Consider the following 23,089-nt stretch of genomic DNA (forward strand, 5'->3'; position numbering starts at 1 on the left):
ATAAATGTAATGCCTTTGAATCATCCTGAAACCATCATCCACCCCCACCACAAAACCGGTCCCTGGTGCCCAAAAAGTTAGGGGCCGCTGCTCTATATAATCCCTGGGACACTTATGACTTTGTCTCTTTCACTTAGTGCCATGAACTCCAGGGCAACTTTGTGGACGCTCCATAAATACTTGCTGGAATGAACCCATATATATTTTATACCACCACATATACAGTAATACATTTAAGGAGCTGCTTGGGTGTGTAAAAAATTGCAGGGACGTTTATAAATAAAGAACCTCATGAAACAAAGCAATGAATGGAAAGTGGGGTCAGCTGGTTGAAGCAGTGCCCACAAGCTGCTCCAGCTTCCCAAAGCAGACAGGTTTTCCACCTAAGCCAACATCCTTTTATTTTAGTCACTATAGCTATAAATCTACTCCCTTACCCGGCACCTCACTCTCAGCCGACGGCCCAATGGGCTTATCCTCCTCTTGCCCTCACGATGAGCGAGTCCATGTGGTCTCAGGCTGGAAGATGCACTTGAACACCTGCCCAAACCTCACGGACGACACTGGATTCTAGGCCTCCTGGGCTTCTCCATTGTACTAGGAATGTAAAATCAAAAGCCAGAAAGAAAACTTCGGAAGTGGAATCTCCAACCCGGTTACGGGTTGGAAGTAAAGCGCACCTAGCAAAGGGCTGGTCCATGCAGCCTCAAGGACTGATGGGAAGTGAATCCACCGTCAACCGCCCTGATTCAAAATGGCAGGATGCCGGAGCGATAGTGTTTAGGTGTGAAGATAGGGCAATTGAAGAAGGGAGAACGAAAGCACAATTGTTTTGATTCAACATGGAGGCGGTGATTACAGGAGGGCGAATAGCGAGAGACGACGCAACATCCAGCTGGCAGAGGCAGCGGGCCTGGCGAGGATGGCCACACTGAACTAATCCAAGATGGCGCCGAGGTTGTAACCGGGAGCGCGCAAGAGGCGGGAATTACCCTGATCCAAAATGGCAGTGGCAATTGAGGCAAGCCGAGGGACGGAAGCGCCAGGAGCGTCTTTGCCCTCAGCCAAGATGGCGGCTGCCGTGGACCCTGTCCCGGCTCCGCCCCGCGGCCCCGGCCCCGCCTCCCCCTCGTTCCTCCCTCCGCCCCCACGCCTCGTATAGTCCGGTCAGAGCCGCTAGCGCTGCGAGAGCGGGCTTCGGGCACTTGACATGGCGGCAGCGGCGGCGACTGCAGCGGCGAAGGGGAATGGGGGCGGCGGTGGCAGGGCTGGGGCCGGGGACGCCAGCGGCACGCGGAAGAAGAAGGGCCCAGGGCCCCTGGCCACGGCGTACCTGGTTATCTACAATGTAGTGATGACAGCCGGGTGAGGCTGGGGCTCGGGAGGGCGGGGAGGCGGGGAGCCAGCGCGGCCGGGTAGGGAGTGCTTCGGCCAGCGGCGCGGCCCACCGCAGGCAGTGCGTCCCGGGCGGGCGGTGCCCGGGACCGGGCACCTGGGCGCTGAGGGCGGCCGAGCGCTGAATCGGCCCCGGTGGCTGCCCGCGAGCTCCCTCCTGCGCTGGGGGTCGAGCCAAGTTCCCAGGCACTGNAGGGCCCCTGGCCACGGCGTACCTGGTTATCTACAATGTAGTGATGACAGCCGGGTGAGGCTGGGGCTCGGGAGGGCGGGGAGGCGGGGAGCCAGCGCGGCCGGGGAGGGAGCGCTGCGGCCAGCGGCGCGGCCCACCGCAGGCAGTGCGTCCCGGGCGGGCGGTGCCCGGGACCGGGCACTGGGCGCTGAGGGCGGCCGAGCGCTGAATCGGCCCCGGTGGCTGCCCGCGAGCTCCCTCCTGCGCTGGGGGTCGAGCCAAGTTCCCAGGCACTGGGGCGCGGGGACGGCTGCCGGGCGCTGGCTCGCGAGGGCCGCTGGAGAAAAGGTGGGGCTGGCCACAGGTGCGGGGCCCGGGACGGCGGCCGGATGACCTGCCTCGCGAAGCCCATCCCAGGCGACCAGGCTCGGATGGTGAACGGCGCCAGCCTAGGTAGTGGAGGAGCTGTGGCTGCAGGGAGACCATTCATTTGGGCGGCTATTTTCAAAATCTGGGCTGCGCTTTAATCCGAAAGGTATTGGGAAAGCGTTCAAAGTTTTTGGCCAGCGACATAAGCAGAGCTGAGCTTTAGATGAGTTCAGACTTTTAGGATGGGTTGGGATTGAGAAGAAGCTGGGGAGTAGAAGGCAGAGTTACTGGGGAGGGGGAGAATAGACCCTCGAAACGGTTTTACCCATCTTCTGTCTCCCTCATTTCAGTCCATCCCTTATCCCGGCGGGTTTTTAGTTCAAGCTCTGCCACTAACTAGCTGTTTGACTTTGGATAAATAATCTTATTTCTCTAGCCTCCGTTTTTTCATCTGTAAAACTGAAGGGTTGGGCTGGGTAATGAAGGTTCCTTAAGCTCTGCAATTCTTTATCTCGTCATTTTGGTGAGGAGGGTCACAGGATCAGACAATTTGTTATATATTTTTAAGTTATCTTCATCTGTAATTTTTTAAGAAGTCCTAACATTTTATGAAAATTTCAAACATACAGAAGAGTTGAAAGAATTGTATAGTGAATATCCATTTTATTTAGTTTTAAAGTGGGTGATACATTGGCAGGGTTCAAAATGAAAAACATAAGGGAATACAGTGAAAATCTTTCCTCCTACCTTTTCCTTCTACCCAGATCCCCTCCCTCGAGGCAGTTAATTTTGTATATCCTTAAGATGCTGATGCAAGCAAATATGTTTATACATCCCCTACCCATTTTAAAATAAGACAAATGCCAATATATTAATATTTTGCAATTCAGCACCTTGCTTTTTTTTTTCAAAAAAAGAAAATATATCGTGGGAGGATCATATATGTATTGCTAGTATTAGAAATGGTAGGTGTTGAAACCTAGGCTCAGAGAAGTTGTGCCTTGCATGAGATCATAGAACTTGTTAGTAGAAGTTCCGGATCTAGAAATCATTTCTCTTGACTCACAGGTCAATGAAGAACTAGTACAGATACAAGCTTTATATCACATCAGTGGTCACATAGATTGATTTTTAAAAGAACATCCAGGAATCTCTCTGTGTGTATTAATATTTATATATGTTATTCTTGTTGTCTTAGCAAGGGCTGGTGAGGGCATTGGACTGGAGAGGGATTTTAAGGTACATTGGTAAGAAGAAAGAAGTCTATTCCTGAGCAATGAACATAGAGAATGGGGTGGAGGGTAAGGAGTGGTGTCTTAAACCAGGAAGATAAATTGGGATTGTGAGAGCAAAGTAAGCTTTTTTTTTTTTTAAGGCTGTTAATGGTTATACCAGTTACACCATTAAATAATTTCTTCTTTTACAAACTCTTATTTGATGTCCTTATATGATAGTTTTTGGAAATAGCATAGACCACAAATACCCCATTGCCTAGTTGATACCTCGGTATACCTTGATCTAAATCCTTCCAGGAGACATACCTTAACAAAAAGGTCCATTTGTTTCATTATGGAACTTAACAAAACATTATGTTTATTTTTGAGAAGGACAGTGGAACAAAAATATAACATTCACGGCTGTATGCTTAAGTGCTTTCCTGTTTTGTGATGTGTATTGATCTGGCTTTCATTTCTGAGTTGATTTGGGGAAATTTGGCTAAAAAACTTTTTTTGTTTTGTTTTTTTTTTAACAAGAGCCCTTTATTCTTAATTTTAAAAGGATAGATTTTAAGGTGTGGGTAATTGTTCCAGTGAGACAATTATAAAATAGTTTAAAGGATCTTCTTTCTACCCGGTAATTATTAAAAACCCTTTAACTGCACAGGCTGTTTAAAATTTTCCTTTAACTGTTTTTTTCTCGTCTTAGATTTTCTTGGCACCTAATTTAGTGGCACAAGGACCATTTTAGCTTATTCCTTTCCTTTTGGCCTTGTTCTCAATAGCAAAGTTGCCAAAAAAAATGAGCTCCAGATGGGTGAGGTGCCACTATGCTTTCACTGAGCCCTCTTGGTAAGGTGCTGTTGGTGTTGCAACATTTCAGTGGATTACAGCTTGGCGTTTGAGAGCTATTGTCCATAAATCCAGATTACTGATGCTTGATGTCACCTTTAGCATTATCTTTTATTGCCACAGCTGTCTATTAACCTAAATCCTATTTTTTTTATTTTTATTTTTTCCTGATTGCTCTTTTCTCTTTTACTAGGTGGCTGGTTATAGCGGTTGGTCTGGTCCGAGCATACCTGGCTAAGGGCAGCTACCATAGCCTTTATTATTCAATTGAAAAGCCTTTGAAATTCTTTCAAACTGGAGCCTTATTGGAGGTAGGTCCTGAGATTTATTGTTGTTACTGATTTCCATTGATATAAAGAAAAACATACAACTAAATTATATTGAAGTAGCATACCTCCATTGCATTTGTGTTAAATTTTGAAATTTTGCGTCCTCACGTACTAAAGTGTTGATACCTAGGCTTTTTGATGTTCTAGATTGGGTAAAATCTCATTTAACTTATATTACCTTGAATATATTTTATATTTGACTTTGGAAAATCAACTGAAACAAGCTTGTATTAGGATTTTAAAAAATTCTAGGGACATCCTGAGGAAGCACTGGCAAAATCAGATGCTTTCAGGGTTTATGTAATAGAAATAGTGAAGTTGGTGGGTGTAGGATATTGGGAGTGATAGATAGAAGACATAATAGCGAGCCTGTCTAAAGGCATCCAAATTTTAAAAATTTAACAAAAATGTATTGATTTCCCTGCATTAAGGGCAGTGTATATCCAGCCCTCTCTCTTGGGGTAAGTATAGATTAGCATTTTGGAATTGCAAGGGATAAAAACCCAATTCAAACTGTTTTCAGCAAAAAAGGAATTTTCTGGCCTCTGTAGTTGATACAGATACAGGATTAATTTACAAAGAAACTAGCTCAGGAATGAGAACCAAGGAGTTGACGCTGCCAGATTCTCTTGCTTTCTCTCATCTCTGCTTGTCTGTTTCTCTTTGAATGTTGGTCTTGGGCTCTCCACATGGTGGGAAACAGGGAGGGTGTTTATTTTTCTCAGCATTTGTGTCACACACTTCCCAGGGAGGATTCTGGTTGGCCCTACTTAGACTGTGCCAGTGATGTGAGGTGCTTGATTAGCCAATCTTAGGACACATGCCCATTCTTCTTTCCAAGGGACTATAGACTTTGTTTATGGAAAAGAGGGATGGGGATAGCTTTGGGCACACAAAATCAATAGCCACCGTAGTTCATTATGGTGAAAAACCTTCAGATTGCAGGGAAGATCTGGTTCATTTTGCTTAACCTCCAGGCAAGACCATCTTGACATTTATACTTTACTGGCAACTTTTAAAACCTGAACTATTGAATGATACTTAAGAACAAGTCATTTATCTCGCTGGGCATGGTGGCTCACGCCTGTAATCCCAGTACTTTGGGAGGCCGAGGCAGTCGGATCACGAGGTCAGGAGATTGAGACCATCCTGGCTAACATGGTGAAACCCCATCTCTACTAAAAATACAAAACTTAGAAGGGTATGGTGGCACACGCATGTAGTCCCAGCTACTGGGGATTCTGAGGCAGGAGAATCGTTTGAACGGGGAGACAGAGGTTGCAGTGAGCCGAGATCATGCCACTTGTACTCCAGCCTGGGCGACAGAACCAGACTCTGTCTCAAAAAAAAAAAGAAAAAAAGAAAAAATCGTTTATCTCATGAAATGAAATGTGATACCTCTACCTTTCATTCTCACTTTTTTTTTTCTTGAGACAAGGTCTTGCTCTGTCGCCCAGGCTGGAGTGCAGTGGTGCAGTCATGGCCATGGCTCACTGCAGCCTTGAACTCCTGGGATCAAGCAGTCCTCCCACCTCAGCTTCCAGAGTAGCTGGGCCCACAGGCGTGCATCACCATACATGGCTAATTTTTAAAACTTTGTAGAGACAGAGTCTCCCGGTGTTTTCCAGGCTGGTTTCAAACTCCTCGGCTCAAGCAGTCTTCTCATCTCAGCCTCCCAAAGCACTGGGATTGCAGGTGTGAACCGCTGCCCCCAGCCCACTCTCACTTTATTTATTTATTTTTTTGAGAGAGGGTCACTCTGTCACCCAGGCTGAAGTGCAGTGGTGTGATTACTGCTCACTGCAACCTCGACTTCCCAGGCCCCAGCCAGCCTCCCACCTTATCCTCCCAAGTAGCTGGGACCACAGGCATGCACCACTGTGCCTGGCTCATTTGTATATTTTTGGTAGAGACGAGATTTGGCTGTGTCACCCAGGTGGGATCCACTCTCACTTTCTAAATCAGAAAGTTACCCATTTTGCTTTTGTTTTTTTCTCTTAGAAGGCAGAGGAGTTTCTTTTTTTCTTTCTTTTCTTTTCTTTTGTTTTTCTTTGAGACAGGGCCTTACTCTGTTGCCCAGGCAGGAGTGCACTGGTGGGATCTTGGCTCACTGCAACACAGAGGAATTTCAATAGTGTCCATACTTAGACATTTTAAGTAGGTGGTATGATGAAATGAGCTTCCAGCTGGAAGCCTGAGTACCTTTTTTATTTTAAGTATAATAGTTTTTCCAACTGACTCTAGAGATTTGGGCGAGTTTTTTCTCTCTTATCTACCTCCTTTTCATTTGTAAAATAATCAGGTTAAAGTAGATTTCTAAAGTCCCTTACTATCCTAACCATTTGAGTCTGAGGAAATTTTAACAAATCCTAATGTGAACCATTTTTTAAACTTAGAGGCTTGAACTTTTTTTGGAAGGGGACACTAGTAAATAAGTGGTACTTTCTATCTCAGAGCCTTGGCCAGTACAGTTCCCTGAAGCTACAGAGAAGCAAATTTCGAGTCAAGACCATCAGACTCCCAGTACTTGATATAGTAGGGGGTTGTCCCCAATTGGAATACTTCAATAATTTAAAGGGGTTTCTATCTCTTTAAGACATCATAATATTAGGGCTGAGCACAGTGGCTTATGCTTATCATCCCAGCAATCCCAGAGCTTTGGGAGGCCAAGGCAGCAGGATCACTTGAGGGCAAGAGTTCGAGACCAGGTTGGGCAACATAGCAAGACCTCGTCTCTACAAAAAAAATTTTTTTTTTTTAGCTGGGCTGGGTGGTGGGTACCTGTAGTCCCAGCTACTTGGGAGGCTTAAATGGGAGGCTTGAGCTTGAGCCCAGGAGTTTGAGGCTGCAGCGAACTATGATTGCATCACTACAATCCAGCCTGGATGACAGAGTGAGACCTTGTCTCAAAAAAAAAAAAAAAACAACATTAAAAAAAACACTTGGTAATGTTAGAAGTATAATTTTTAAAATTTAAGTATATCTTAGGGAAGGTAGGGACATTAAACAGTGTCATACTTTAAAATCCACCCAGGAACCAAGTCTTAGACTTTGAAGGATTAGCCTGTTTATCCTTATAGAATTTTTAATAGGGATTTAGGAAAATATCTTGGATTTTTGGTTTTATCTCTGTTATCCCTGCTAAGAACCAATTAAGTGACAAATCCTGGATTTGATTTTGGGAAAAAGTCTGCATAAGGAAGTGACGACTCCCAGGAACATGCAGGCAATTAACATTGCAAAGGTCAGTGATGGAAGTAATCCCTTGGATTGGGCGTTAGAGCAGGCTTGCTGAAACAACAGTTTCTGTGGTTGAGGAGCTTTTCATTGCCAACCCCATCTATGCTGTGTAATAATTAGATGTGTATGATATTGTTTAATTACACATAAGTTATCCCGATGGGAATTATTAGTGTTGACAGTGTATCCTGTTTACAGGAGGAGAAAATGAATCCAGGGAAGGCAGCTACTCATTTATATCTCTTTATGCTAAATGTTATTCTTTATTAGGTTCTGTGGGAGTTTACTTAAAAAGGAAATCGAAATTACTTGTTCTCCAATTTCAAATCTTCTTAGGAAAATAAAAACACTTTGCTTTTAAAAGCTATAAAAACATTTACCAAGCAAGTACAAAGGAGCATGTAGTAGTGAGGTACAAAAGGAAGCCTGGCTGAGTGCTGTGGCTCACATCTGTAATCCCAGCACTTGGGAGGCTGACATGGGGGGACTGCTTGAGGCCAGGAATTCAAGACCAACCTGGGAAACATAGCAAGACCCCATCTCTACAAAAAATTAAAAAATTAGCCAGGCATGGTAGCATATGCCTGTAGTCCCAGCTAATCAGAAGACTGAGGCCGGAGGATCACTTGTGCCCAGGAGTTCGAGGCTACAGTGAGCCATGATCGTGCCACTGCACTCCAGCCTGGGTAACAGAGCAAGACCCCATTTCCAAAAAAAAGAGTATATATAAATAAAATGCTACTCATGGATAAAATGTGGTCTATAGATATAAACATTCATAAAATTAATAAAAGCAAATGAATTACTGATACATGTTATGCCTGGATAAATCTTGAAAAAAATGCATGTGAAAGAAGGCAGATACAAAAAGTCACAAATAGTATGATATCATTTATATGAAATATCCAGAAAGGCAAATCCACAGTGACAGAAAGTAGAGGAATTATTAGGGGATGTGGGAAGAGAGAATGGGGAGTGACTGCTAATGATACAGGATTTCCTTTTAAGGTGAGGATATTGTTCTTGAAATAGTGGTGGTGGGTGCACAACTCTGTGAACATATTAAAAACCACTGGATTGTACAGTTTAAAATTGTGAATTTTGTGGCATGTGAATTATATGTCGGTTTTTAAAAAACGAGTTCCTCTGTAATGAGCTGTGGATGTTTTCTACTTTATTCATTTTTTGGAGTCTGTGATACTCATTGATAAGGCAGATGTTATCTTTGCGTATTTGTCAAGTATAGTTAGATTAAAAATTACTAGATTGATGCAGTTATGGCAGTTTAAAATTGTGTCTGAGAGAATTTGGATTTCTCAATATCTTTGATGAACATAAAACTGTAATTATAGCAAAGACACTTTCAAATACTCATGATTGGATATACCTCTGTGATTGACAGTGAGATTTCAAATGGGTTAAAGATTGCTCTGCAAAGAGGTTAACTGTTGAGATTGATACAGACTATCTTCAACGTATTTACATTGCTGTATATGTCATTTACCTACCATTGTGCATCTGAGACTGCCTGATGGACCACAGGAACTCCCTTTCCTTCCCATTCTCTTACAGATCTTTCTTCTACTTAAAACCCCTTATCTACAAAAATGAATAAACAACCCAATCTCATTTCTGATCATGTCTTAGAGTTGATCTAGGACAGGGTCTGGAGAAGTGGTGAGAGACAGCAGACAGCTTTTAATGAATAGGAAACTGATTTGGGGTATTTCTCTAAAATATATCAGAGTCTTAGGAACTTGCAGTGTCCTTAAGAAGAAAGATCCCTTCTTATCTCCCTGCCAGTTTTTCTTTCTTTATGGCTCAAACACTAACTGATTTTTGCCATGTAGGTATGGCGCTTCAGACTGCTTTTGTAAACTGGTTTGAGGACATAACCATTGTCTGTTGTATTTTTTCTTCTTGTGGAAACATTCTGATTTCCCAGTAATAATCTCAAAAAGGAACTTCTGAAAAGCAAGCTACATGCATATGTTAGGCTCCTTTTATTCTGGACCCATTTTGAGGAGAGACATCTCTAAAAGAGGCTTTTGAAAAGCTAGCAAGAGCAAGTCATAGTGGAGATATCTAACACAAATAGGAATGACAACAAATCCCAGAAAAGCAACTTCTCAAACAGTGTGAAAACCAGAGGAAAACGCTAACTTGATTAAAATTAATAAGTGTCACAACATTAGAAGGGAATAGGGAGCCGGAAGGAAACAGGAACCCACCCACACAGACCTCACTGCTTGGTGACTCAAGCAAATAGAAGCAAATTGATGTGGTATTCAAGAGGTGCAATAGCTAACATCTGTAGAGAGGAATGTGCTGAAATTAAAAAAAAAACAAAACTAAAAATATCAGTGGTGGCAATGTAGGGCAGGAAGGAGCCACAGTGCAAGAAATAGGTGATACTGAAGATTCAAAAAAGGCAGGAGTTTCCAATCGCATTCTCATATAAAATCAATTGCAGAACAGAAGTCATAGGGAAATTTTCACAGTTCACCATGTAAAAGAAACATTACAAAACATTATAACAGAAAAACAATATATATAGAACCAGTGTATCTAGAAAACCTGATAAGGGTGTATAAGCTTTCAAAAAGTAAGACTACCAGAAGAAGTAGAAAAGGTTGGAATATACAGCTTGTAAATAATCAGGGAGGAAGGTTACAGAAAACTTTGCTGAACTGAAAGACCACCTCACTATGGTTAGTGAGAGTTTATGGTGTTCCACAACAAAAAAATTTCTTCCCTTCCTGAGTACTTAAACAATTTCCAGCATAAAATAGCAGATTTAAAATGTAATAGTTAAAAACAACTTGGGACCTTAAACCTGAAAGAAGAAAAAATCCTCGTGAAGCTAGTAGGAAACGTTAGGTTCCTGGATAACAGACCATGCAATTTCCTACAGTTGGAAACGTTTTGAAAACACTTAGAAAAACTAATGGAACTTTGAAAGCACCTTATCAAAGAGTATTTAACTTTAATCAGAGTAGTTAGCTGTTATCAAAGAATAACTGTTATATAAATAAATAAAATTAACCAAGTTTTCAAACTAGCACTGTCCAATAGGACTTTTTGCAGTGATAATGTTGGAACGCTGTCCAAAACAGTAGCCACTAGTCACTTAAAATGTGGCTAGTGGGTCTGAGAAACTGAGTTTTAAATTTTATTTACTTTTGGTCGGGAGTGGTGGCTGACACCTGTAGTCCCAGCACTTTGGAAGGCCAAGGTGGAAGGATCGCTTCAGGCCAGGAGTTCAAGACCAGCTTGGGCAATATAGCAAGACCTCATCTCTGCAAAAAATTTCAAAAATTAGCCAGATACAGTGGCGCACATTAGTCCTAGCTACTCGGGAGGCTAAGACAGGAGAATCGCTTGAGCCCAGGAATTTCAGGCTGAAGTATGTTACGTCACTCTACCGCACTCCAGTCTAGGGACAGAGAAAGACCCTGTTTTACAAAAAAATAAAAATGAAAATTCTTTACTCTTTATTTAAGTTTAAATAGGCACATATGGCTAGTGGCCACTGCACAGCATAAGCCTTTAGACCACAGTACAGATTGCAGTGTGATCACGTGGAATCCCATAAGATATTTCAGATTTTACCAGGATAGAATGAAGTGGGAAGGAGGACAAACATAACAATGTACATTTTGTATCACTCCAGAGTTTATAGATTTTTAAATCGATAATAACAAGAATAGTTATATGCTGATGTTTTCAGATTAGGAAAATCAATAGGGGATAAAAGCACAATTGCAGATACTGAAAAAGGCATGGAAGAGTATATATCAAACTGTTACTTAGAGCTTACCTCTGGAGGGGCATGGTATTTTGGGGCGGGGGGGAGTAAAAGATTACCACTTTTAATATACTTCAGTATGTATTTATTTATCACTTACATGAAACGTATAATTTTTAAAAATAAAATTCTATATTATATGTAATTGAAAACAAGATGAATGAGGAAAATAAGATTTTGAAGTTTTTTGAAAAGGAAAACAATAAGCAGCTTAGTTTATTTTCGATTTTAGGAGAAATAGAGTTTTACATCTACAAATCCTGTTAATTTTTTTAATGACAGGAGAATAATAATAAACCTATAGCATAATAGAGTATAGCAAACATGCATCATTTTTTATGTTTATGCACATGGACTGATTAAATTTATCAAGATAAAAAGATGAAATGATGGTTACTGGTTAAAAACTAAAGTCTAACAATCTGTTGCTTATGAGGCTGACTTTTAAGTTTACTAAGGGACAAACCAGCTTGCCATGACCGAGTGTCAAGAAAAGCAGGACTACCCAGTTACAGCATAAGATAAGGTTGATTTCAGAGCAGAAGCTGAAAAGAACCTTAGTTCACAATTTGTCAGTAGCAAGAACATGGGAGACACATGTTGGTGAAATCATATGATGAATGAATGATTATCTGAACAGAGAAACAAAATATGTAAAAAGCTGGCAGAAATGCTATAGAAGTTAAGAAATAGAATTGTTCTTAAGAGATGTCACAGTATATGTAAAAACACTAGAGACAAGAAATTCGGGTATGAAGACTTGGTTTTGCCATTAATTAGCCCTGTGACCTTGATCTTAACCTCTCTCGCCCTCAATTCATTATGTGCAGTGAATACACTGGATTAGATGACCTTACATTTTTCCCCACTTTTAAGTTCTGTGAGACTTCAACATTTCACTATCAGAATATGAAAATTAAGCACATAATGAATTAGTAAATTACAGGGCTGGAGATAGCCAGAAAAGTGAAATTAAGTGACAAAGGAAAAATAATGGTAATTGAGGAATCTTTTACCTATTTCCTCAAAATTGGATGTAAAAGGATTTTGAAAACATGTTTGGAGTCTGAGGGAGCCCAGTGAATAACCAACACCCCTTTGCTTATTTATGTTCTGAACATTGAGCAATAACTCAAAGGAGTTACATAAGGATCCTAAAAATCACCTTTATTAGTGATAAAGGCTGAGGACATGCTTTAGTGTGCCAGTCAAATGGCTTTGCTAACTGAACTCGACAATTAGACTCACCACTCACCCTGTCCTGAGCAGCAGCAGACAGGCTGTCTTAGAAGAAACCATGAGAACTTAAGTTCTCTATGGAACCTCTCGGGTGGAGCTGAATTGAGCACACCCCATTTATTCTTCCCAAATTTACCCTCAAATGAGTCATCCTTTCCAGAGGTAAAGTAATTAAAGGAGACCAGTACTATGTGGTGGAAATCCATCCTCATAGAAACCAGAAGAGAGGCTAAAGGTGAGTTTTCCGCCAGTAATAAGTACTGTATATTCATTGTAGAAAAAACTCAGATGCAGAAGAAAATGCATAGCAGTCATAATCTAAAGATAACCACTATTAACATTTTGGTGTCTATCCTTGAAGACTCTATATTATTATTATTGTTAAGTTTTAAGCAAGAATGAAATCATGTATGTGTAGAATACGATAATTCCTAAAACAAATCAAATACAGGTAAATGTAACTCAAATTGGTTATGGACTTCTGCGCAGTAAATAAAACGAGTGTAGTGGACATGTCTGTGGAGCTGCCCAGCTCAGCGTGCCCTCTCTGGAATTTGTCTGGTTCTCAAGGCTGGACCCTTAGCAGCTACATCTCTATTCCCTGACTCTGCATCTTAGGCCATAGCTGGCTGATCCAGGGGTGCATTACTGACCCAAAGTGGGCTAGTCAGGTTTTTTTTTTTCCTCCCAAGAATTTGGAATTTTGAATTGAAAGACAGAGATGGGGAATCACTGTAGCTGAATCACATTAAGTCTGTGGACTGCAGCTGAGGTCTTGAAAGCTGCTTGGGTTTCTATTCCTTTTGAGACTTGTTAAACTTTTTGGGGCTTTGTTGTTATTGTTTTACCTTGGATTAAAAATGAAATTGAACAGAATTGTTGGTAACCTACAAAAATAATTCCCCTAGTTCAAATTTTAGAAACTTTGAAAAGATGTTTCCAAGTAACCTATTGTGCAAATGGCATTTTGACATTGAGGTTAAAATTTAAAACTAAAATCAGTTTATTGCCAATGGAAATGGAAAGGACGCAAGAGGAGAGAGGAGTTTATGGTGCATGTTTTCTTTTCTTTTTTTGAGACAGGGTCTTGCTCCGTTGCCCAGGATGGAGTGTAGTGGCATGATTGTAGCTCATTGCAGCCTCAACCTCTTGGGCTGAAGTGATCCTCCTGCCTCAGCCTTCCAAATAGCTAGGACTACAGGCACATGCCACCATGCACAGCTAGTTTTAAATATTTTTTGTAGAGATGGGGTCTCACTATGTTGCACAGGCTGATCTTGAACTCCTGACCTCAAGTGATCCTCCTGCTTTGGCCTCCTAAAGTGTTGAGATTACAGGCATGAGCCACTGTGGCTGGTCCAACATGTATTTTCAAGGGAGATTTTGAATATGGCAAGTCATCTTAAAATTTTTTTTGATGAAATGTGCTTATTCTTGTCCAGTGATTCTTAGTGGACCTCAACAAAGCAGTGCCAGCACTTCACTTCACCACTTCAGGGTGCATTTTGGAAAACTGTGAGGGTATTTCAGTTGCCACAATGACTGGAGATACTACTGGCTAGATGTCCTATGATATGTGAGACAGTCCAACTTCAAGGAGATTTGTTCTGCATCCTCCTTGGCTTCTGCATATCTCCCCAGGCCAACCCCTCTACAAATATAAATGGACAATTTTTTAGTACATATTAATACTGAAAAATCTTCAGGAGAAATTAAAAAGCTTATTAAGTTAGAAGAAGGTTGTGGTCTTAGTTTTTTGTTGCTGCATAACAAAAATACCACAAACCTAGCGGCTGAAAACAACACTCATCGATTAGCTCACGGTTCTCTTAAGTCAGAAGCTGGGCTTGACTGGGTTCTTTGCTCGGGGGTCTCATAAGATTGAAATCAAGGTGTCAGCCAGGCTGGATGATTTCTTATCTGGAGGCTCCAGGGGAAGAATCTGCATTCAAGCTCATCCAGGTTATTGGCTGAATCTAGTTGTAGGTGTGAGGTCTGCATTTCCTTGCTAGCTGTCAGCAGGAGGTCACTCCTCACTCCTAGAGGCTGCTCTCCAGGCCTTGTACATGACCCCCCTGCAGCTTCAAAGCCAGAGTGGCTTGCTGAATCCCTCTTGTTCTTTGAATATCTTTGACTTCCCCTTCTGCCACCAGCCAGAGGAAAGTGCTTTTAAAGGGCTCATCTGGTTGGTCAGGTCCACCCACATAATATCTCTATCTTCAAATCACTTGACTTGAGACTTTAATTATGCTTGCAAAGTCCTTACACTGCAGTACCTAGATTAGTGTTTGATTGAATAGCCAAGGAACAGTAATTGTGGGGGATCGCCTTAAGAATGCTACCCTACCACCATCATTGGTATGAAGCAAGAAGCTTAAGTGAAATGAAGGTATTGTCTCAAAATAATTAAGTAATTTATTCCCTCTGCACATTCTGTTCTGTAAGCATTACAGCATTTCTAGTTTGCATATTTAGTTGAAAAGGATTTCAGCGCAGTAGTGAAAATCATTGAAAATCAGTTTTGAGATTCCTGTTTAGACTTCAATTATTAACTTATTAGAGACACATGAAATGCAGGGATTTCATTGGATTTCTTTAATATAGACTAATATTTCATATTATTGCCTGTGTGTGTGTGTAATGGTATGAAATCTAGGTTGTGAAATGTAAATTTTATTTTGGGATAGCTTGTCTTCTGTTTTGTCCTAAAAGTATCCTCTGTTACACAACGGCTTTATTGCCTCTTGCATTACAGTTTGTTTACATCTAATTCCTCTTCTGTTCCTTATTGCAGCATTTAAAGAATATATTTTCAAGGTCTTTTTACAGACTGTACACTGATTATATATCTCAATAGGATTTCAAGGCAGAAGGATGGATTTTCTGTGATACTGTCTTCCGACCCTATCCCATGACATAACCTAGGAGATTATTTAGATTATTTTGACACTTTATAAATAAATAAGACCTAGCTGATTTGAAATAGTATTGTACTCCTTCAATTTCTCTACTTTGACTTTTACTTACTTTAGCATATTATTCCAACTTTGTGTAAGGTTACTTCTTTATTTCTATTGTTATCTAAATACTCTTTTTTCCAAGTATGAGTCTGTACCTCTACCTCTGCCCTTTTATTTTCCTATCCTTGCCCACAGTGGTTTCTGTTACTCTTATTTTTAAATCCAAACTTATTTATCATAACTTACTATGTACATGTGACTGCATCATTATGTCCCCATTTACAAGTTGAAATACATATTTTGAAAAATAAATTACTTTTTATTTCTTCTTTGCATATCAATTGGGACATTGTATTTATTTGCTTTTGAAAATTTTGCATAGGTAGGTCATTTTATCTATGAATTTCTTTTCAGAATGGTAGAGGAGGTGTTATAAAAATATGTGTGATTAAAAAGGGGAGAGTGCATCAGGACTGAGACCTACTGCTCTGCCATGCAAAGAAGACGTGCTAGCCATTCATTGCTGTGTGTCCTCCCCTGCAGTGTCCTGTTGCTAATCAGCAGCCTGGATGTCTTTTTTTTTTTTTTTCTTTTTGAGACAGAATCTTGCTCTGTCACCCATGCTGGAGTGCAGTGGCAGGATCTCAGCTCCCTGCAACCTTTGTCTCCTGGGTTCAAGCGATTCTCCTGCCTCAGCCTCCCGAACAGCTGAGACTACAGACGTGTGCCACTATGCCCAGCTAATTTTTTGTATTTTTAGTAAAGATGGGGTTTCACCATGTTGGCCAGGCTGGTCTCAAACTCCTGACCTCAGGTCATCCGCCCCACTCGGCCTACCAAAGTGCTGGGATTGTAGGCGTGAGCCATCATGCCCGGCCAGTCTGGGCGTCTTGCTGCATACATGGATAGACCAGATTTTCTGGGCCGGGTGCAGTGGCTCATGCCTGTAATCCCAGCACTTTGGGAGGCCACGGCTGGTGGATCACTTGAGCCCAGGAGTTCAAGACCACCCTGGGCAACATGGCAAAAGCCTGTCTATACAAAAAATACAAAAATTAGCCAGGCGTGGTGGCAATTGCCTGTAGTCCCAGCTACTCAGGAGGCTGAGGTGGGAGGATTGCTTGAGTCCGAGGAAGTTGAGGTTGCAGGGAGCTGTAAGTGAACCACTGCACTCTGCCTGGGTGATAGAACAAGATCCTGTGTCCAAAATAAAAGAGCAGGTTTTCTGTCTAGGCACTGTCATCTGTCTTCTTGTTTCAAAGAATGTTTTTCATTCCTTATTTTGATCTAGATCTTTTAGTTTTCCTCAACTTTGCAGCAGGAGGTGTAGCTTATCATATTTATACTTTAGTATTTACTTAACAGTGTTTTCTATTGAAAAAGACTGTAAGATTTGCAATGTGGTAATTATTTTGTTCTCTTGGCAGTTACCAGCAACATTGTGCAGCTTGGTTTGGTTTTTTAATCCAATCTCCCCACTTCCCTCCCCCCAAAATTGAGTGAAATAGTTTTTGAGCACAGAGTCTTATCAGGCTCAGGCATGTTTTAGATAAGCTAAGTCTTGTCAAGTTCTGACTCTGTAGATCTCACAACTAATGCACAATGAAATAATGTGGTACAATAGAAATAAAACCTAAGTTCTTGGTCCTGACCGTCATTTACTGCCCTGGGCAAGTTGTGTGGCTTCTCTGAGCCTTGGTTTTCTTGTCTGCAAGTAAAGATTTTCTGTCCTGCCTATCTGCCAGGTAATTATTAGGATCAAACAATATAAAGACTGCTAGAGAAATGTAAAAATTCTGAAATGCCCTACAATAGCTGTTAGGTTATATCATCTAGAAAAGGTTTGGTCATTAAATCAATTTTATAAGTGGCTTCAAATTACTTTTTTGCCACCACCACCACCACCAGAGTTAAAACACTGCTATATAAAGGATGAGTTGGAAGGGGATTTAGAAGGACCTAATTTGCCAGTTCGATGGCCATTGAGATGGAGTGGAGATGGCAGTCTGACTCAAGGCACTGGAAATAAAAATGGAGAAGACAGACCCCAGAATCATCAGCAGGACTTAGAAACTAGTTGTACTTGAGGATGAGGGGAAGGAAGGACTGTTGAACCCCAAAGACCGGGAGGTTGGTTATCAAGAGGCATAATAGGCGTGATGGAAGAAAAGCGTGTGCTTCCCACTGAGGCTGTATTTGAGTCTCTGCTGTGACTCCCTGATGGAGCTGTCCAGAAGCAGCTTGGCATGTAGGGCCCAGATCCCCAGGAGACAGGATTGGATTGGACCACGGAGTCCCTCTGCAGTGAGGTCATTGAATGAGGCAAGATGGGAGTTGAGGGTGGAACTTAGTAGAATGAATGTCTGCATTGAAGGGCCTGCAAGGCAAGGAGAGCCAACAAAGGCTCTTCTTACCCCGTGTTCCAGAGTCTGTGGCCGTTCTGTTCTATAGCGTATGGAACATGGAGATGCTGTACACTTATTGCTCTTACAAGTTTGTGCATTTTAAAAGAGCCCTTGGTGTCTGATAAACCACTGAGTGGGAAGAGCAAATCTTCCTCAGAAAATCCTTCAAAGATGCACAAACTAAAATGAACAAACAAACAAAACTGAGCAAGAATTTACATTTTGTTAAATAGCCTGTAACCAAGTTTAAAATGGAATGTTCGTTTTCATATTTAATACTGCTGGCAGATGCTGCTCTATTCTTACTGAAACATCAGTTTATACTAAATAAAACTTTAATACTATTGATTCTTACTAATTCTCCTCTTTTTTTCCCCTTTTTTCTTCTAGATTTTACATTGTGCTATAGGTAAGTATGGATTTCCCCCCCTACTACGTACAGTAAATTTTGCTTGTTTAAAGAGTCATAGATGATAGGCTTGATTGATTTCTATTGAATATTGAAAAAACGAAATGATTTAGTCATCATATATGGAATTGCTAAAATTAGAGTGGCTTTCAGTTTCTGAAATCATAGGTACGATTTAGATGTTACGACTGAACACTTCATTAAAGGTCACGGCTATTTTGTTCTGTTAATTTAAAAGGGGTGTCTCCCACCTTCTCAGTGCAAGGGTAATAGAAACATTAGCATGTTTATGAAAATGTGGCTGGAATTCTGGTGCTGGGCTGTGTTGAAAAGTCCTTTCTGTGATCACTTAAATGGTATCATTCTCTCTCCTTATCTTTCAAATGGGAGTATTGCCTACCTCCTAGGTGAATATTACATGTATGTGAGAGGGATTAGAAAAGTACTAAGTATAAAGAGTTATACAAATGTAGGGGATTTTTACTAAAAGCGAATACAGTATATTTTCTTTTTCTTTTTGTGGGGAGGGGCGAGTCATCAAATTTTGCTGTGGAATAGAGGCATAACATCTAGTTTGGGGTGGCTAGACCCTTCTAATTGAATAAAAACCAGTTTTGAAAAGTTGATAGATCCCATAGAGCAAGCCCATAGTGATTGCTGTGCACTCCAGGTACGTCTGTCAAAGGGAGGATTTGAAGTTAATACTTATTCAGAAGCACTGAAGGTCTGAAAATTTGAGAACTGCAAATCTACACCGTTATGGCCCATCAATTTAATCTACAACTAAAGTAGGTAGTTGCTATATTTAGGGAAACTTACAGTTCAGATGGGCACACAGGTAGAGAACACCAAACTGTCCACTGTGGGTCTAGCAGAGGTCACTGTGGTATCTGGCTCCATTACCTTCTTTTTTTGTTGTTGTTTTGGGGACAGGGTCCCAGGCTGGAGTGCATTGGTGCGATCATAGCTCAGCCTCCCAAGTAGCTGGGATTACAGGCGTGCACCACCATGCCTGGCTAATTTTTGTATTTTTAGTAGAGATGGGGTTTTACGATGTTGGCCAGCCTGGTCTTAAACTCTTGGCCTCAAGTGATCCACCTACCTTGGCCTCCCAAAGTGCTGGGATTATAGGCATGAGTCACCACCCCTGGCCAAGAACCTTATTATAAAGAATTGCACCTTGGGCTGAGTGTGGTGGCTCATGCGTGTAATACCAGCACCTTGGGAGGCTGAGGCAGGAGGATCATTTGAGGCCAGAAGTTTGAGACCAGCCTGGGCAACACAGGGAGACCCCATCTCTACAAAAAATAAAAAATGAGCCAGGTGTGGTGTTACATGCCTGTGGTCCCAGCTACTCAGGAGGCTGAGGTGGGAGGATGGCTTGAACCCAGGAAGTTGAGGCTTCAGTGAGCCATGATCACACCATTGCATTTTAGCCTGGGCAACAGAATGAGTCTCTGTTTAAAAAAAAAAAACAAAAAAAGACTTAAAAGAATTGCACCTCTGCGTGATGTCCCCCTTCCCGAGTCCAAGTGATCTCATTATTCAGTTCCCACCTATGAGTGAGAACATGCGGTGTTTGGATGATATAAATGATGAATTGATGGGTGCTGACGAGTTGATGGGTGCAGCACACCAACATGGCATAAGTATACATATGTAACAAACCTGCACGTTATGCACATGTACCCTAGAACTTAAAGTATAATAAAAAAAATTTAAAAAAAATAAAAAAAAAAAAAAAAAAAAAAAGAATTGCACCTCTGCTGGTTTCTCACTTCTTACCTGAGATTATGGGTAGAGCATTCAGGGACCCCCTCAAATGATGTGCAAAATTTTGTATGTATATTTCTATGTTTATTTGGAGGGACAGGTAGGGAGAGAATGCATAGCTTCAATTAGATTCTCTGAGGAGTTTGTGATTCCCAAAAGGCTAAGAAATGCTGCTTTGGAACCTTTGAATGGTAGATTTGAAAGCGGCTTGGGGGCTTATCTGTCCCGTGGTCTGCTTTCCCAGGAAGACTAGTGACTGGCCCAGGTCGTATAGTTGGTAAATAGGGGAGCTCATTTGGAGACAGGTCAGTCTGACACCTGCCTGATTTCATTTTATGATGAATGGGTTTTAACTTTTGTGCAGTCTTGCACACATTTCCTTTTTAGCCCTTTATAATTTTGAAATGAAAAACTCTATCCTTTCATAAATGGTTAAATAAATCTTAAGCACAACCTAGCAGACTGGGGGATGTATTTGGCCAGAGAGAGTTCTGGAACCTCTCAGGCCTTCTCCACATGACTGAACCCTGCCTCGTTCTTCCTCAACTCTCTTAACCTTCAGCTGTCTCTGTATAAAGCTCTCAGATGTATCTTTTCCAAGTGTCTTAGCCAGTTCTGGCTGCTGTAACAAAATATCACAAATTGGGTAGCTTATAAATAACAAAAATTTATTTTTCACAGTTCTGGGGGCTGGGAATTCCAAGATCAAGGTGGTGCTGACAGATTCCCTGTCTGGTGAGGGCCTGTTCCTCGTAGACAGTAGCTTCTTACTGTGTCCTTGCATGGTAAAAGGAGCAAGTGAGCTCCCTTGGGCCTTTTATAAGGGCGCTAACCCCATTCATGAGATCCCTTGTAACCTAATCGCCTCCTGAAGACCCCACCACTTAATACTATTGCACTGGGCATTAGGTTTCAACATAGGAGTTTCGGAGGCACACAGACATTCAGGGTACAGCACTGAGCATGTGTACTATGATTTTTAGTTAATGTTAGTTTTATTTTAATAACCCAAATCCCTTTATCTGTCTTAAAATATACCCTTATGTCTTTATAAAATTTCTCTACCCCTGGAAATACAGTTTCTGACAAGTATATTTTTTCATTCACACCAAGAAAATTATTGAATGTCTAGCATGTGTGCATACCAGATGCTGTTGGGCAGTGGGAGTAGAGAGGTGAGTGTACTCAGACGTAGGTCCAGGAAACCCACAGTCAGATGGGCATCCCCTAAGTTCCTCTGGTATAGTGCATCCTGAGGACTGGTGTGCACATCACACTCTGCTCAGAGGGTTGGCAGGTTTGCTTCCCCCTCGGACTCTGAGCTCCTCGAGGGCAGATTCTGTTTAATTAAGCTCTGCATCCCCGGGGCCCAGCGGCAGGATCCTTCTTACATCCTCAAGGACCTTGTTCTGTCTGTGCATCTCTCACTCCTGCCTCACCACCCTGTGCTATCTGCCTTTTCCTTCTCAGTGCACAAAATGCTCAGAGCGCTCTGTCTTAAAAATCTTTTAACCTGACCATTGACCCTGTATTTTCCTTCTACTACTATATAACTGTTCTCCATCCCTTTTCCCAGATTTATGGTAGACTCTTTCTACTTCCTCATGCCCGTTGATGCCTGAACCCTGCAGTCGAGCATCTGTTCCCCTTGTTCTACAAAAAATCACCCTCTGGTCTCAAGTCAGCAACAATTTCTACTGGATTCTGAGTACACTGTTGGAAGTTCTTGGACTTAGCTACATGGGGCACCGCTGATGACTCCTCCTGGAGATCCTGCTCCTTCAGCCTTCATTGTACTGAGCCCCCCTGGTATACCTTGTCCTCTGTGGTCCTTTTCTTTCTTTGGGTGCTTTTCTTTCTTTCCTTGTCCCTTAATCGTGAGTGTTTCTGGAGTTCTGTCCTAGCTCATTGCCCTTCTGACTGAACATACCCTCTGTGGGTGATCTCTTCTCATGGCATGAGATATGTAGACTTCCAATTCCAAACCACACCTGCATCCCAAACACCAGCCCTGTCCACTGATTTTCTGGACATCTGTTCCTGGGTGCACACAGGCACCTCCTCAGCATGACCCACACTCCCAGACTCGTTCTGCCTCCCTATTCTGTTTGTCAGGGCTGCCGCCAGCCACCAGCCGTTCAGTCATTCATCCTAGAAGAGAGCTGGTCGATGGTGTCTCCTCCTCTCTCACTGGCATTCCTGTAGCCAGGCAGTCATCAAGTTTTGTCAGTTCAATTTCCTAAATGTCCTTCAGGTTGTCTTGTTTCTTCATCCCTACTTGGGACCGCAGTATGTCTCATCTGGATTCCCATGTATCTTCCTGAACTTCTGGGCTTATAGCAATAATAATAATAATAATAATAATAATAATAATAATAAGGGCCACCATTTCTTAAATACTTACTGTATTCCAGTGCTTTACATCCATTATCTCATTTATTTCCCATTTTCCAGCTGAGACTGAGGCTTAGAAGGTTTCCTGTCATTGTTCTTACCACAAATAAATGTGTGAGGTGATGCATATGTTAATTAGCTTGATTTAGTCATTCCACAGTATATTCATATTTCATAACATCACGTTGTACAGCATAAGTGTGTGTGTGTGTGTGTCAATTTAAAAAAGAAATGTATCATGCCTTGCCAAAGGTCACACAGCACTAAGCCCTAGCCCAGGAGTTGAACCTATGGGTATGTGGCTCCAAGTCCATGCTCCACACTGCTCTTGTGAGTTTAGTTATAGTACCATTCTGAGCATGTCATTTGCCTACTTAAAACCTTTTGCTGGCTTAAATTTCTTCATGATCTGGGCCCTGCCCACCTCTCCAGTCTTTCCAGTGCCCACTCCCTGCCTCCCACTCCATGCTTGTCTGCACTGTGCCCAGGCTCTGCTCTCTGCCTGGAATGAGCAGCCCAGCCCCTTC

At 41.8% G+C, this 23,089-nt stretch overlaps 1 protein-coding gene across 3 annotated transcripts in view; it reads left to right on the plus strand.

Moving 5' to 3' along the window:
* The first annotated feature begins 873 nt into the window (after nucleotides 1–873).
* The window catches only part of HACD2 (3-hydroxyacyl-CoA dehydratase 2), a 95,657-nt gene continuing 73,441 nt past the window's right edge, over nucleotides 874–23,089 (plus strand). Inside the window, exons 1-3 of one of the 3 annotated variants that reach the window (XM_017855333.1) lie at nucleotides 874–957; nucleotides 4,199–4,316; nucleotides 18,377–18,395. In XM_017855333.1, coding sequence (XP_017710822.1) covers nucleotides 947–957; nucleotides 4,199–4,316; nucleotides 18,377–18,395 — 148 coding nt within the window. In that variant the 5' untranslated portion in view covers nucleotides 874–946. Of the gene's footprint in view, nucleotides 958–1,153; nucleotides 1,366–1,594; nucleotides 1,643–4,198; nucleotides 4,317–18,376; nucleotides 18,396–23,089 lie in introns of those variants that run through there. The other 2 variants (XM_017855331.1, XM_017855332.1) reach the window with 2 other exon arrangements.

Source organism: Rhinopithecus bieti, unplaced genomic scaffold, assembly GCF_001698545.2.
Source record: "Rhinopithecus bieti isolate Rb0 unplaced genomic scaffold, ASM169854v2 scaffold_39586, whole genome shotgun sequence".
Taxonomy (NCBI): domain Eukaryota; kingdom Metazoa; phylum Chordata; class Mammalia; order Primates; family Cercopithecidae; genus Rhinopithecus; species Rhinopithecus bieti.